The 16131-nt window shown below is 45.5% G+C and overlaps 2 protein-coding genes and 1 long non-coding RNA gene across 6 annotated transcripts in view; 2 read left to right on the forward strand and 1 right to left on the reverse strand.

The window, feature by feature from the left end:
- LOC131105846 (uncharacterized) overlaps window positions 1–16131 on the reverse strand; it is a 50342-nt gene that overhangs the window by 23768 nt on the left and 10443 nt on the right. For 3 of the 4 annotated variants that reach the window (XR_009120002.1, XR_009120001.1, XR_009120003.1), the window contains exons 3-4: window positions 15240–15325; window positions 14159–14273 (exon numbers count right to left, since the gene is read on the reverse strand). This is a non-coding gene — a long non-coding RNA (uncharacterized LOC131105846). The remainder of the gene's footprint in view (window positions 1–14158; window positions 14274–15239; window positions 15326–16131) is intronic. The other variant, XR_009120004.1, reaches the window with a different exon arrangement.
- Window positions 753–4180, forward strand: LOC131105841 (keratin, type II cytoskeletal 8-like). The gene is made up of 9 exons (XM_058054250.1): window positions 753–1298; window positions 1798–2006; window positions 2088–2148; window positions 2217–2312; window positions 2391–2555; window positions 2640–2765; window positions 2835–3055; window positions 3151–3206; window positions 3287–4180. Exons 1-9 carry the CDS (start codon window positions 912–914, stop codon window positions 3442–3444), a joined length of 1479 nt encoding a protein of 492 aa, XP_057910233.1. The 5' UTR covers window positions 753–911; the 3' UTR covers window positions 3445–4180.
- LOC131105842 (keratin, type II cytoskeletal 8-like) lies at window positions 8533–11298 on the forward strand. Its single transcript, XM_058054251.1, has 9 exons — window positions 8533–8971; window positions 9492–9700; window positions 9820–9880; window positions 9947–10042; window positions 10121–10285; window positions 10370–10495; window positions 10565–10785; window positions 10866–10918; window positions 10988–11298. The coding sequence occupies exons 1-9, from the start codon at window positions 8624–8626 to the stop codon at window positions 11101–11103; spliced, it is 1395 nt and encodes a 464-aa protein (XP_057910234.1). The 5' UTR covers window positions 8533–8623; the 3' UTR covers window positions 11104–11298.

A 16131-nucleotide genomic window follows, 5' to 3' on the forward strand; every position in this document is an offset into this window, starting at 1 on the left:
GAAATGCATTGGAACGGGACTGGAGATTTTGTCCGAAATAGGCGAAATCCGTTATAAAAAATCCAATATATGCAATGAATTTTTATTGGAAATGCATTACAGAAAAATCGCTTCTTTTTTATCTGTCCGTTGTGAGCGAATTTCCGATATATCCGAGGTTTACTGTACAACAAAACTATGAAGCTATTGACATACAATATACAATAAATATTTGTTAAATTGTGTAGTTTGATATTCCTTTCCACACCAAGCTAAATATTTGATTAGGACCATTCTTGTTCAACTCGATCAGGAGTGATTAGTTCAAGCAGATGGGCGTGGCACGGACCTGGGAAGATTATTTTAGATGTTTTCATTTTAGTTAGTGATGCAAAATAAACTTTTTGTTCAAATATTCTCCCATGCACGGATCTAATTCATTTTTTGGTGCTGACCCAAATCAGGACGGCTACGCTAGTTTTCTAAACAATTCCTAATTACGCAAGCGGAGAAAGTGTCTGCCTCCATTTTGGGCAGACAGACAATCAACAGACATTTAAAGCACTCAATGAGTCTTTGTTCTCTTACATAACCACGTTTTCTCTCTGGCAACCTCCCACCGCCGTGCTCTCAGCTTTTCCCAGTGTAGGGTGTGTCCCGGCTTATCTTGCGACAATCCCTCCCTACCTGTTTTACAGGACCGGCCGCTCCTGCTCACAGCCAGAGGCATGTAGGCTGGGAGGGAGGGAGGTTGGCCAGTAAAAGTGAAAAGACAGGTTGGAATGAGAAGGTCCTCCCACCCCCGTGAGCTCAGCTCCACCATAAAAGCAGGACTACCTTTCAGTCAGACACTCAGAGGGACTTGACTCTCCTTTGAAGGCTCCACATCTTCAGTTCTCTGCTCAGCCGTGACAGCACAAACAACCCACAAAATGATTTCTGCAAGGAAGTCCTACTCCGTCTCAGGTGGCTCCTCAATGTCCAGAAGGTCCCTCGCAGGACCCTCGACTGGCTACAGCATGAAGAGAACCAGCTACAATATCGGTTCCACAGCTGGTGGTTTCGGAGGTTCCATGAGTATTGGCATGGGTGGCGGCATGGTTGGGGGCTATGGCGGCTCCATGAGCTCCAGCTCGTTGATGGGTGGTAATTATGGATCCGCAGGCTTCATGCCTGGCCAAATCACCGCCGTCACAGTCAACTCGAGCCTGCTGGCCCCCTTGAACCTGGATATTGACCCGTCCATCCAGGCTGTCCGCACCCAGGAGAAGGAGCAGATCAAGACCCTCAACAACCGCTTTGCCTCCTTCATTGACAAGGTGGGTTCCCTAAGTCTTGATAACGGTGAATGTCCGTTTGTGCGGTGTAACGTGGTCACATGGTCGGCAGGTGCCAATCATCTAGTTTGCGTTGGATCCATCAAGACGCCTCAGTTCGCAACTTTGCCCAAACTAGAATTGATTTGATTCCTGGGAAACCGGAAGGCATGCGATTGCTGCACCTTCTAACACCTTCTGGTTACAGAAGGGAAACACAGCTTGAATTTGACCTGGTACTCTGTTGTCCAATTCCGCCGAACACACAAAACTGCGACGAGAACGCCCACACTTCCAGCCGCTTTGTCTTCCCTGCTTTATCTGCCACACCCGTGTTTTATAGCCGGCTTGAGCGTGGCCGTTATCGCCAAACGAGGCGTTCATGTCTCGTCAAATCCAAACATGACATGCCTTGCACCACTTTAACAACACTTAGGCGACGTGCAGCCAAAGAGATGTTACGTTTTTATACATGCTGATTGGAAATGTTGTGTCTTCCCAGGTACGTTTCCTGGAGCAGCAGAACAAGATGCTGGAGACCAAGTGGAGCCTCCTGCAGGAACAGACCACCACCCGCTCTAACATCGACGCCATGTTCGAAGCCTACATCGCCAACCTGCGCAGGCAACTCGATGGGCTGGGCAACGAGAAGATCAAGCTGGACGGAGAACTGAAGAACATGCAGGGCATGGTGGAGGACTTCAAGAGAAAGTGAGTGTTGATAACGTCTAGTGATTGTGGGTTTTTGGGGGGCGTATGAGTTTGATTTAATGTTGTCGTGTGTTGCTTTAGGTATGAAGATGAAATCCAGAAACGCACAGCTGCAGAGAACGAGTTTGTTCTCCTGAAGAAGGTAGATTACAGATTGGATCCAATCCCATTTGAACAACATCCTATCATGCAAAATCATTTTCCCTGCAGGACGTTGACGCTGCCTACATGAACAAGGTGGAGCTGGAGGCCAAATGCGATGCTCTTCAGGATGAAATCAACTTCCTGAGGGCCGTCTACGAGGCCGTATGTCTGATTACTTCACGGTAGTCCAACATCAGGCTTTAGGATTTGACTCTCATGGACCAACCTGTGGTTCTGCAGGAGCTCCGTGAGCTGCAGTCCCAGATCAAGGACACCTCCGTCATTGTGGAGATGGACAACAGCCGTAACCTGGACATGGATTCCATCGTGGCGGAAGTGCGTGCTCAGTATGAGGACATCGCCAACCGCAGCAAGGCCGACGCAGAGTCCTGGTACAAACAGAAGGTAAGAGCATTGCTGAGAAGCATTTCTGGTGTTTTATTTCCATGACGTTGTTCAGATACCATGATGCGTTGTTCATCCCCATAGTACGAGGAGATGCAGTCCTCTGCTGGACAGTACGGTGATGACCTCCGCACAACCAAGGCTGAGATTGCTGAGCTGAACCGCATGATTGCCCGTCTTCAGAACGAGATTGAGGCCGTCAAGGCCCAGGTACAGAATACTTCATGAACATCTCAAGGGCTTTTGGAGTGTTTCTAACTCCTGATAACCTTTTTCCAGAGGGCCAGCCTTGAGGCCCAGATCGCAGAGGCTGAGGAGCGCGGTGAGCTGGCAGTGAAGGATGCCAAGCTCCGCATCAAGGATCTGGAGGAGGCTCTCCAGAGAGCTAAGCAGGACATGGCCCGCCAGGTGCGTGAATACCAGGAGCTGATGAACGTCAAGATGGCCCTGGACATTGAAATCGCCACCTACAGGAAACTGCTGGAAGGAGAGGAGTACAGGTAGGGCCGACGTTCAGTGCTTTTTACCATTTGAATGCTCCGTCATCAATTTGAATCATCACACAATGAATCGTGATGTCACGTGTCCCCGTTAGACTGGCCAGCGGACCCTCAAATACAACCATCCACGTGCAGCAGAGCTCAGGAGGCGGTAAATTCTCGCCTCAGTGTTCATCGATTGAATTGAAAATCCCTGACAAACATCGACTAATACTCGCTCTTTGACTGCAGGATTCTCCAGTTCCAGCTCTGCTGCTGGCGGATTCGGCTACAGCGGCAGCAGTGGCAGCATGTCTAGTGGTGGTTATGGCGGCAACCTGTCTGGTGGTTATGGCTCTGTCACCAAATCGTCAGTCACCACCACCAGCAGTTCCAGAAGATACATTTAAGAAGGAGAGCAGTCCCTCTTCTCTTTCTGAAACTCTTCAATTTGACCAAAATCTGTGGACCGCATCTCGGTGCAACGCAATATCGACAAACAGCCTTAAAATACGAGATTTCCAAAAATGCTAAGAGTAAAGATAAAAGACTGGCCTGTGTTACACTGCCACCAGTTGTGTTCCAAGAATCACTGGGTCCGTTTAGAACGTGTAGGTAACCATCCATCGTCATTTAAGAGTTCCTGAAAGTAAACGTGGTCAGGTCAGTTGCGATGCAAAGTGGGTCTTCCTTCGGCACTGACATCCAAGACATTGGAATGGCAACAAAAGGCAATGGCGGCTTAAAATAAGCAAGGGAAATATTTGCATATCCACGCACTATTTTGTGCAACAGATCAAGTGCTCTGAAATAGACGGACAGATAGAACCATGCTCCGATTCCTCGACACAAGTCTCCAATTCCCTCCAGTAAAAACAGCAATTCTTGTCATCTCTCGTAATCCAACCGATGGAGGCAGGAAGCGGGAATACTACATGTTTACAACTAAGGTGCAGGCTTTGAATAAAATGGTTACTACCTTGTTTGTCTTTGTGGGTCTGCCAAATAGTTACCTTCTTTATGTAAGACCTCATTGCCACGATGCTTCCATGATGTTGACACCGGATTGTTTTTGTTAAGGCCTCTTTGCAACATGACAGATGACAGTTGCCACAAATAACATCAGCAATAAACCTGAGTACCCAATCCCTTGTCTTTGTCTCTTGAAAGTGTCCACAGGATGGTGGAATGTTGGGTTGCATTTTTCATATTCATGAAGTTCCTGCTGTCAACAACACTTTATTACCCAGAATGTACACACGTGTCTTATTTATTCCAAGCCGGGAAGGCAGAGACAAGGGAGACCGTGCAGACCTGCCAACGTGTAAGCATTTTTCTTACTCACACAACGAGACCCTCGAATACGCTTGTGGTCTTTGCTGCTCTGCAGGGAGACATTTTGCTGGTTTGGCTGGTTTCAGTTCTCTCGTTCCGTCTGTCTGAAACCTTGCTGTTTTATTGATTTGAATACCTTTTAATTGGCACTAATTCGCACTAATTATTAGGATACAAAATGTGTTTGGACCCTTGGCCTACATACACAAGTGAAGCCAATCATTCATTCATTCATTCATTTTCTACCGCTTTTCCTCACGAGGGTCGCGGGGGGTGCTGGAGCCTATCCCAGCTGTCTTCGGGCGTAAGGCGGGGTACACCCTGGACTGGTGGCCAGCCAATCACAGGGCACATATAGACAAACAACCATTCACACTCACATTCATACCTATGGACAATTTGGAGTGGCCAATTAACCTAGCATGTTTTTGGAATGTGGGAGGAAACCGGAGCACGCATGCACGGGGAGAACATGCAAACTCCACACAGAGATGCCCGAGGGTGGGATTGAACCCTGGTCTCCTAGCTGTGAGGTCTGCGCGCTAACCCCTAGACCACCGTGCCGCGTGAAGCCAATCATGAGAAAGGGTATTTAAGGTGGCCAATTGCAAGTTGTTCTCCTCATCATGGTTTAGGGGTAGGATACAAAAGTTGGCCGGATATTTCTGCCGTCAGGTTCCATTCTGAGGAGCATCACAGAAATGGAAAACTACAGGTTAAGAGAAATCTCAGAGAGGTGAAGGATGGGGAGAACAGTCAAACTCAAACCCACAGACCACCAGACCAGCTCCAAAGACCTACAACACAAGACCTGGTGCAAATGGTGTCCCTGTGCACTGTGCCTTTTCTGGGAGAATCATGAGGAAGAAACCTTTTCTGAACAAAGGCCACAAACAAAGTCGCTTGAGTGACGCTAAAGCGCATTCGGACAAGCCAGCTTCATTTTGGAATAAGGTGCTATGAACTGATGAAACTAAAATGGAGTTATTTGGACATAACAAAGGGCGGTATGCATGGCGGATGAAAAAAATCTTGAAAATGATCAGGGGTGCCCTATATAGCAGTTCAAATTAAAAAAAAAATCACAGAAAATAATTGCAAAGCACTGATCTACAACGCGGCAAATGAGCTAAAATTGGATGTTATGTTAAGCCTACAAGCTCCCGCATGTTTATTGGTAGAGGCCAATCCTCTTGTTGCGTTGACTAGTTTATACAGTACCTAAAAGGACAGCTTACTTCAGTAGTATTGTTGTTTTAACCACACACGGGTGAGCCTTTTTTTTCAATGTAATCCTTAGAATTACATTTAAAAATAACTGCTGTCAGAGGTCATGCCAAATGCAAGAAAGACTGTGTCGAATTTTCCACCGCAGGGTGATGCGTGATGAGTGCGATGATACATGACAAATAAGAAAATCTCCCCTGGGTGTTAGAACTGTGCTCACTATTCACAAGTCCCTGCAATGAATGTCTGCTCACAAAACATGACCTGCACTCAAGTGCATCTCTTGACTGTTCATGTTTCGTGTTGACTGGAATACTAATAGTCTTTATTTGTCCTACATTTTTACAGCAATGAGTGGATGAGTGGGCTGCAAACAAGAATAATTTTAAAAAATCACAATATCATGTAATGTGAATGTACATTTAAATGTCTGCTTTGGAAGTAAACATGCATTTCATTGGAATAGGAAGGTATCGACCTTCTCACTGATGCCGACTCCGGCCTTGTCGCCATTCTCATCCTTGTTGACATCCTTGTTATCTCACAGGCCGCACTCAGTTCATACAGCTCAAGTCCCTCATCAGTTACTGCAGGTGTGCCTCAGAGCTCTGTCCTGGGTCCCCTACTTTTCATCCTTGGCAATATCTTCAGAAGGTTCAATATCCAGTTTCAATGCTTTGCTGATGACACCCAGCTCTACCTCTCCACTAAACCAAAGTCTATACTGCCTCCCACCTCCATCACCTTCTGTCTGTCCGAAATCAAATCCTGGTTCACCAAAAACCTCCTTAAACTTAACAGCGACAAAACAGAATTCCTTTAAATTGGAACAAAATCACTACTTTCAAAAGTCAACAGTTTCACCCTCACCATCTCCCCTTGCCTTCAGGTCAAGAGTCTGGGCGTCATCCTGGATAGCAAACCTTCATATAAATCCGTATCGACAACATCATCCATTCTGCTTGCTTTCACCTCCGTAATATCAATCATCTCCACCCTTCCCTTACTGTCCACGCTGCTTCCATCCTGATCCAACGTCTGGTCACGTTCCCCCATACGTCCCTATATAAGCTCCAACTGGCCCATAACGCTGCTGCCCGGATTTTAACCACAACGTCTTCATTTCATCACAGCAACTTCATTGGCTCCCGGTTCAGCAGAGAATCGAGTACAAACTCCTTCTACGTACGTACGTTCAAGGCCCGACGCAACCTCAGTTCTCTGCACCTGACTGACATCCTCCATGTTGCCCCCCCCCAACTCGCTCCCTCAGATCCTCCTCCAAAGTCACCTGTTGAAGACTGCATACTCACTTTGCCTTGTCTATGTCGTTTTTATCCTTGTGGTGTTTTTATTCTGTGTCGTGTGCAGTGTCCTTGGGTTTTTACAAAGGAAAGGCGCTTATAAATGAAATATATTAGTATTATTATTACTACATTGGAGAAGTACCTGGTAACTACTACAACACAAATACAATGGGTCATTCCTTTTCTATGCAACACTTGCACGGCAGCATTCTAGTCCAGACATAGAACTAGTTTTACTGCATTGATTCGAAGCGAGGAATTTTAAAGGTTTGCAAAGTTGCGTAAGTGACAAATAGGCTGTGATTGATATTTCAACCATTTCTCAGTCAATCAATCCTTAGCATATTGATAACGCCGCAATTTGCTTATTAAGGATTTTGGGGGATTCCGGACGAAATTCACTACAGTCTTTTGTGGAACGGTAAACCCAGCCGGGCTTGCAGGGTGTGTGCTCAGGAGAGCACTCGTGGCAAAAATAGTGTGGCGTCATTCCAGCACAACCGTGTCAGCTGCCAATCAGTTGGATTAGGAAGAGGAACCCAACAACAACGGAGGACATCCAGCACCCGGCTGTAGCGCTGCTTTGGATTTTCCATCTTTTATGCTGCTCAGTTAGGGTCACAGGTATGCTGGAGCCTATCCCAGCTCCGGGAAGAGTTGAGGTACGAACTGGACTGGTCGCCACTCCATCGCGGGGCACATATAGAAAACGAGAGCACAAATGCAAACACATACGTAGATGTCCAATGGATAGTCAAACCCAGATCTTTCAGTGTGGCCAACATGCCAACCACTAGGACACCGTGCAGCACCATGTTGACATGCATCTTATGGGAAATTCATATGCATTCATAATGCATTGAATAATACTGAAAATCAACAACAAATGTAGCCTCTCCCCTCCTGTTTATGAACCTTCTAATTGCATCAACCAAAACATTCCTTCACCTCTTCACTTTGGCCTCGGGCTTCATGAGTTGATTGAAACTTGACCTGAAAGTCAAGCCTGTGTTTGATATCCCTGAATGGAAGTACGAATGATGAGTCGTTCGGTGGAGTTCCCCAGGTCACTTTATTCCAAGGTGCCTTGTCACTCAACCATCTTATCCAGCAGACCACCCCTCCAAAGTGGACTGGCCTGGTCTTGGACTCACGCAGTACGTTGCCTGATGCTTTCTGCCTCCTGGCTGAGGGGTGGTGTATTACATCTATATATATCTGTCTTTGTGGAGCACCAGTCAGTGGCATCTACGCACCATTTGACTAATAAGGGCCTGAGAAACTTGTCAAACTTGAAAATTGAAGTGATACCCAAGAAAGGAAGAGATGTTTTCCATATTCCATATTCAGTGATCCAACTCATAGAGTGCCATGGTTGAATAGTAATGAAGAGCAAAGTGAAGTACTTTCTTTCATGATATTGTACAAAAAGTAGGATGGGGGATGGGGGGGTCCGTGTTGACTGAAAAAAGAAAGTCATTTGACATGTTTTTCAGGATGGGCCACCACGCACAGCCAGAGGCATGTACCCTGGGTGGGAGGGAGGCTGGCCAGTAAAAGTAAGAGGACAGGTTGGAATGAGAAGGGTCCTCCCCCGTGAGCTCAGCTCCACCATAAAAGCAGGCAGACCTTCCAGTCAGACACTCAGAGGGACTCGACTCTCCGTTGAAGCCTGCACATCCGCTCTCCGCTCGGCCTCGACAGCCTCAACAACTTCAACATGATTTCCAGGAAGTCCTACTCAGTCTCCGGCTCCAGCAACAGCTCCAGGAGGTCCATGGCAGGACCCCAAGTTGGCTTCAGAAGCAGCTACACTCTTGGTTCCTCAGCTGGCGGTTTCGGTGCTGGTTTTGGCTCCGGCGGCTCATCCATGAGCTCGGGCTCGATGATGGGTGGCGCTGTTGCAGCGGGGTGCTTCGTGCCCCCCCCAATCACCGCCGTCACGGTCAACCAGAGTCTGCTGACCCCCCTCAACCTGGCTATCGACCCCACCATCCAGGCTGTCCGCACCCAGGAGAAGGACCAGATCAAGACCCTCAACAACCGCTTTGCTTCCTTCATTGACAAGGTGGGTTCCTTTCACTTCCCTGGATCCGTTTACGCTTTCTCTGTCAACATCACTACTTATACTACATATACTACATGTACTACATAGATTTAAGGTACCTAAAAATAACACTCATACAACGCAAACCCTGGTAGTACTTTTGGTGCCTGTGATGTTGTGGAGTATAAACGGTAATTGCCAAGTCAAAGTCATGACAAGTGTTGTCAGGAAGTGTCCAGGAGTTGGGAAAGTAGGGTGTGGCTATTCCACACATGCCCGTAAAGGAGGGTGGGGCCTTGAACGCTTCATGGACCACAAAACAAACAACACTACTTTTACTCTTTTTTTTAGCATCATGAATATTCTAGAAACTAGCATAGCTTTAAAAATATTAATCATAAGGTTAGAAGAAAAGTACTCCAGGAGCATATAATTTAGGTTCTTATGTATTATTAAATGTATTCAAATTATTTCAATCTTTTTTAAATTAAATTTTAAATCGTTAAAATTTTAACGATGTTTTGCGTTTGTGTCTTCCCAGGTACGTTTCCTGGAGCAGCAGAACAAGATGCTGGAGACCAAGTGGAGCCTCCTGCAGGACCAGACCACCACCCGCTCTAACATCGACGCCATGTTCGAAGCCTACATCGCCAACCTGCGCAGGCAACTCGATGGGCTGGGCAACGAGAAGGTCAAGCTGGACGGAGAACTGAAGAACATGCAGCTCCAGGTGGAGGACTTCAAGAGAAAGTAAGTAGGATGTTTATGATATATTTAATAATATATTATTACATGAACTTGAGTAGTTATTAGAATGTAATAATGATATTAGAATTGAAGATATGGTTTGTTGTTTGGTGTTCCTTTAGGTATGAAGATGAAATCAACAAGCGTGCAGCGGCAGAGAACGAGTTTGTGCTCTTGAAAAAGGTATAAATTATATGTTTTTATGATATCATACGTGTATTAACGCAATAAAAAAACCTTTCCCTGCAGGACGTTGACGCTGCCTACATGAACAAGGTGGAGCTGGAGGCCAAAGCTGATGCTCTTCAGGATGAAATCAACTTCCTGAGGGCCGTCTACGAGGCCGTATGTCTGATTACTTCACGGTAGTCCAACATCAGGCTTTAGGATTTGACTCTCATGGACCAACCTGTGGTTCTGCAGGAGCTCCGTGAGCTGCAGTCCCAGATCAAGGACACCTCCGTCATTGTGGAGATGGACAACAGCCGTAACCTGGACATGGATTCCATCGTGGCGGAAGTGCGTGCTCAGTATGAGGACATCGCCAACCGCAGCAAGGCCGACGCAGAGTCCTGGTACAAACAGAAGGTAAGAGCATTGCTGAGAAGCATTTCTGGTGTTTTATTTCCATGACGTTGTTCAGATACCATGATGCGTTGTTCATCCCCATAGTACGAGGAGATGCAGTCCTCTGCTGGACAGTACGGTGATGACCTCCGCACAACCAAGGCTGAGATTGCTGAGCTGAACCGCATGATTGCCCGTCTTCAGAACGAGATTGAGGCCGTCAAGGCCCAGGTACAGAATACTTCATGAACATCTCAAGGGCTTTTGGAGTGTTTCTAACTCCTGATAACCTTTTTCCAGAGGGCCAGCCTTGAGGCCCAGATCGCAGAGGCTGAGGAGCGCGGTGAGCTGGCAGTGAAGGATGCCAAGCTCCGCATCAAGGATCTGGAGGAGGCTCTCCAGAGAGCTAAGCAGGACATGGCCCGCCAGGTGCGTGAATACCAGGAGCTGATGAACGTCAAGATGGCCCTGGACATTGAAATCGCCACCTACAGGAAACTGCTGGAAGGAGAGGAGTACAGGTAGGGCCGACGTTCAAAGCCGATTCGTTGCTTCATGAATCATGCATTCATCTATGAATCTACGATGTTCCTCTGATTAGACTGGCGTCCGGACCCACCAGTGCAACCATCCACGTGCAGCAGAGCTCAGGAGGTATGTTTGATATTTTCCACCTTCAAAATCATTGAAAAACCGCTCCTAATATTTGATCTTCTGCTCTAGGAATGTCCAGTTCCTCTGCTGGTGGATTTGGCTTCGGTGGCGGCATGTCTGGTGGCTATGGCAGTTCTGTCAGCAAGTCCTCAGTCTCCACCACTTCTAGAAGATTCAACCTTTAAGGAGAACACCCATCCTTCTTTCACATTAGCAGAACCGTCAGATGCCCACGGCCAAGAGCTTCTCCAAAGAATCCCTGGGGGTGTTTTGTCATTCATCAGCAATCATAGCAGATCCCTAAACATGCAGAGAGGCCCTCATAGAAATGTGAGTGATGAGAGTGGAAACGAACGATACCATTAAAAACATTTGAAAACCCTTTTGTTTTTCTTTTTGTGATTGGCGTTAAAACATTGGTGTACCTAATAATATGACAGAAGCCACCACAAACTGGGCGAGAGTTATCAGTGTCGGCCTTACTTCACCCCAGCACACCTCTGCCACTGCCTGCTGCAAATCTCAACAATCTCAGACGATGCTTGGGGGGGGGTTGGCAGCCATGACTAACATCCCTGACAGTCTGCCTCGTATGGTGCAAGGCTCCTATTATGTAATGTTACAATTTGTACGACGTGCCTGCCCTTCTCCAAACAGGAACTGTCTACATCGCATCTACATTGTTTTAAAATCTAAAGTTTTGTCCTTCAAAGTTGGACATTCATTCATTTTCTACCGCTTTTCCTCACGAGGGTCGCGGGGGGTGCTGGAGCCTATCCCAGCTGTCTTCGGGCGTAAGGCGGGGTACACCCCGGACTGGTCGCCAGCCAATTACAGGACAATTTGGAGTGGCTAATTAACCTAGCATGTTTTTGGAATGTGGGAGGAAACCGGAGTACCCGGAGAAAACCCACGCATGCACGGGGAGAACATGCAAACTCCACACAGAGATGCCCGAGGGTGGAATTGAACCCTGGTCTCCTAGCTGTGAGGTCTGTGCGCTAACCCCTAGACCACCGTGCCGCCTTCAAAGTTGGACAATAAAGCATTATTTATCCATGCTTATTGCATGTAGATATCTCATGCTATCATCAATGCTAATTGTCTTAGCATTGTCCTAGTGCTTTTCCTTCTTGTGTTAACAACATACAGTAGTTGAGTCCGTGTCTTCCGTGCAAGGTGGTATCGTGGAGGATGAGGATGGTGAAGAACAAGAAGAGACAAAGTGTTTTTTTCCCTGGGGTGCTGACACCAAAGCATTCAGCTGGTAGGAAATGATAAATGTCCAAGCTAATGATAAACTCTAGGAAGTCAGGTCCTGTTCTAAGAGGTGGTTATGGATCACTGATGCCAGGCTGGGCAGCCCAGATAAGACCTGCTCTCACCTTTGGGTCTACGCCATTTTTGTCCCTTACACTTCCACAAATGGTGGATAGTCCAAGGTGAAGGGTACCTCACGTATTGAAAACCTTTTTGTTGTTGGGTTGGGGACCTCCTAATGTGTGACAAGTGTTTCCGCAAAATGGTGCCATGTTTTAGGTGGACAGAGATGTATATTCGGGGGGTTCAAATGGGCCCACCAGTGAAATGTACATGTATATTTATGTCCTTCACAGGATAATAAAAAATAAACCGTATATTAATATTGACATAGATCAAAAAGACCCAAAAAATGCAGGGACGACTCATTCAAGAGGTCACAAAAGACCCCACAACAACATCCAAAGTACTGCAGGCCTCACTTGCCTCAGTATCAAATCAGATGTTCATGACTCCACCATGAGAAGGACACTGGTTAAAGCAGCTTCCAGAGTCCCAAGACCAAAACCACTGCTGAACAAAAACAACATTAAGACTCGTCTCAGTTTTGCCAGAAAATGTGGTGACCTTTAGGAAAATACTCTTTTTGGAAGGTGTGTGTCCCAATACATCTAGCATAAGAGTAACGCCGCATTTCAGGTAAAGAACATCATACCAACAGTAAAATATGGTGGTGGTAGTGTGATGGTCCGGGGTTGTTTTGCTTATTCAGGACCTGGAAGCCATAAATTCTGCTGTCTACCAAATAATCCTGAAGGTGAAATGAATCTGGATTCTGCGGTATAGGCCAATGATCCAATGATCTTTGACTAGTGGCCTAGTCAAAGTCCTGACCTGAATCCTGAACCCTAAAATCAGGAAGTGCTGGACATTGATTTACACCCAATACAGTTGCAATTTGGCTTGTCCATCACCTGACACTTAAACTGAGTGGCCTTATTTCTATGGCCTTTAGTACGTTTTCAGCTCAAATGTCATGCACTGCCAGTCACCCTCAAGAAAAAAAATTACATAATTTCCCAAATACTGCATCTATCTGCACTTATTAGATGTTGGTACTTGTTTTTGTGTACTTTTTAAACAAATTCAGACAGCGAAAGAAGCATTCCGCAATCATTCTCCGCTGTGACAGTGATGGAGGACTCCACCTGGCAGGAGCTCCTGGTATTAGGTTATCACAACATAACATAACATAACCTAACCTGCTGGCTGCACTTGCCAACAGCTGGCTTAAGCTTTAAGTAAGATGAATGAGCCCGGATTTTATCAGCTACTAAATATCTACAAATGGAAAAATGGGTGATTGTTCCTTGCTTTCACTTTGCTCATTTATCTCGAGTGGTTTACTAAAATCTCCCCTATTTTTGTCTGCAACATTGTGGTGTACTCTACCGGGCTTGTTTGGTATTTCACACATCAGCATACAACAGAAATGAGAGCCTCGGGCCACCAAACAAGGAATTCCGTCCATGAAGACAATGAACAGAAAAATCCAGCCTTGACATAACCTGGTGTCTAATGTGACGTTAAACACAGCAAACGTTCCATCCTTAAAATATCAACTACTGATTATTTCAGTGCAAAGAACACTTAACTGGCTTTATTGTGTCTTTGCGTCGTCCTACACTTACAGTCGTAACCTCATGCGGTCAGAGCCTCCAAAGTGTGGCAATGTTCTGACATGCAACAAAGGGAAACCTGTTCGCCTTGTTTGCAAATGCTTGGACTGTGTCTATAGGCATAAGCCACCTTTTTACTGCACGTTACAACTTGTGTTGTGTAGACCCGCAACTCTATGTATGCTTCCCTCCCGAAGGGATGACTGTATCTTATACAGTACCACAAGGTAGATCCTAAAGGAGTAGTCCTCATTAAACTGTGGCGTACTGGTGCGGTTATGCAAGGCCGAGGTGTCCATACCTGTGCTTCAGCCAAGTCCTTCTCCCAGGGTCAAACTGAATCTCCCGTGCTGTCACAGCAGCTTCTCAGATTTGCTTCACCGATGCGCTTGAAAGACGTGCTTTATTCTTTTTAACTGAAAAGTACCGCAGAGGAAAATGATTGTCACAAGAAGGAATGTCGGTAAAGAGTAAAAAGGCACTGACAGGTTGTTGCGTTAGCATGCACTCGGGAGGAAGATCATGACAGGTACAATGAGGTAATGTACGCACAAGACTGGAGGCGATACACAACATTATTTATACTGCATGGCGTTTCTCCAAATACTCCAATTACCACCCACGGTCCCCCAAAATGGAAGGACTTGAAATTGCCCTTCGGTGTGAATGCGAATGTGAGTGTGAATTCTTATTTGTCTTTGTGTGCTGGATGATTGACTAGCGACAAGTCCAGGGCGCACCTCCCCTCTCATCGGCTGGGATAGGCTCCTATGAATGAACTGGCAGCAACGCAAACACAAAATCTACACGTTGTGCTTGACGACAACAATACAATAAGAGTTATGTCATTTGTGCACATGGAATTTGTTATTTGTTTAACACGAGTAGGGGCTTAGAAGAGATCCTTTGTTGCAGAAAAAAATCACAGAGGACATCTACTGGACAGGTGTGGTACCACAACACTATATTACACGACTATTATGAAGTTGACACAATTCTGCATATTTTAATGAAGATCTAATTAAACATTACAGGTGCATATGACATCTGTAACATAATGATGATGATTTGTACTTTGATTTTGTACTTGAAATCGCCTTACACCTTTTTAATCATATAAATAGTCTGTATTAATTAGGTCAAAAACCTTGAGTTGTTTCATTGTTCCCACATTAACTGCATTAGGATGGGGTTGTGTTAAATTGCATTATAGCACCCTCTAGTGTTCGTTAAGGGAACGTACGGCTTATTTTCCATTCTGTAATGAAGACGCTAGGTTTAAAACAACAACACAAAAAGAGCATTTTAATTTTAATCTAACTGGGGTAGTTACTAATATTTGTTTGGAAGACATCTGTATAAATGTATGTAGTGTATTTTACCTGTAAAACGAGTTGTTCACCATCCTGTTTTCACATCCATGCTAAAGCTAAGTTTAGCTTCCTCGCACGCTTGCGCAGAAGGTATTCTGTGGGGGTAAGCATAGTATAGTTTTATATTTACCAAACGTCTTGTCAAAGTATCTTCAAGTGCTGGAAAATGTTGAGTGACTTGATTGATTGGATTCTGTCAGTCTGTGAATTAGCAGTGTGTGTATGTTCGCTTTTATGCGTTACTTCCTGTGTTTAGACTCTTATTTTGTAACTATTTCCTCCTTTGCCCTGTTTTCTGTTTCAGCTGCTTTACATTAATTACTCGCACCTGTTTCTAGTTTGAGTCCCTTCCCTATTTAACTCAGGTGCGCCTTCGTGTGGAAGCGTTGTTGCTTGAATGTGGCTTTACTGTTTCTTACTGTGTTCCTGTTGTTGCCAGACAGTCATTGTTGTTTAAAAGTACATTTTTACCTTTACCTGCACTTTTACCTGCTCTCTGCATCATTGGGGTTGCCATGCAACGCCCCAAAACCACAATCATCACAGGACTGATTTCTGCAGCAGTTGTTCCCTTGCAAAAAAGTGCAATCAAACCATGAAAAATAAATACAATTAAGAAAAGGAGAAATGTGCTTGTCAACTAAATCATGATTTAAGTGCCATAATACTTCTTTTCAAATACAAATTTATAACCATTATGGATTTTTTTTAGTTGCCTTGCTCTGTCACAATGAAAATTGTGGATTGTGCATATATTTGTAAGAGGATAAACTTACCAAAGAGTAAGAGCAGGGGATCAAATACATACAGTACTTCTACCTCTCCATTAGAATCAACTAAAAGGCATAGTTCGGATTTTGTGACATGGATTTGTATGACATTCCCATCGGCACTGTAGTGC

Source organism: Doryrhamphus excisus, chromosome 18 (genome assembly GCF_030265055.1).
Source record: "Doryrhamphus excisus isolate RoL2022-K1 chromosome 18, RoL_Dexc_1.0, whole genome shotgun sequence".
In the NCBI taxonomy this organism is placed as follows: domain Eukaryota; kingdom Metazoa; phylum Chordata; class Actinopteri; order Syngnathiformes; family Syngnathidae; genus Doryrhamphus; species Doryrhamphus excisus.

Coding starts and splice junctions, on each gene's coding strand:
- LOC131105841 (XM_058054250.1), top strand. CDS start 912: ATGATTTCTGCAAGGAAGTCCTACTCCGTCTCAGGTGGCTCCTCAATG. Junction 2,313..2,390: donor TGAGGGCCGTCTACGAGGCC/GTATGTCTGATT, acceptor GTGGTTCTGCAG/GAGCTCCGTGAGCTGCAGTC. Junction 3,056..3,150: donor CTGGAAGGAGAGGAGTACAG/GTAGGGCCGACG, acceptor TGTCCCCGTTAG/ACTGGCCAGCGGACCCTCAA.
- LOC131105842 (XM_058054251.1), top strand. CDS start 8,624: ATGATTTCCAGGAAGTCCTACTCAGTCTCCGGCTCCAGCAACAGCTCC. Junction 9,701..9,819: donor GTGGAGGACTTCAAGAGAAA/GTAAGTAGGATG, acceptor GTGTTCCTTTAG/GTATGAAGATGAAATCAACA. Junction 10,496..10,564: donor TTGAGGCCGTCAAGGCCCAG/GTACAGAATACT, acceptor ACCTTTTTCCAG/AGGGCCAGCCTTGAGGCCCA.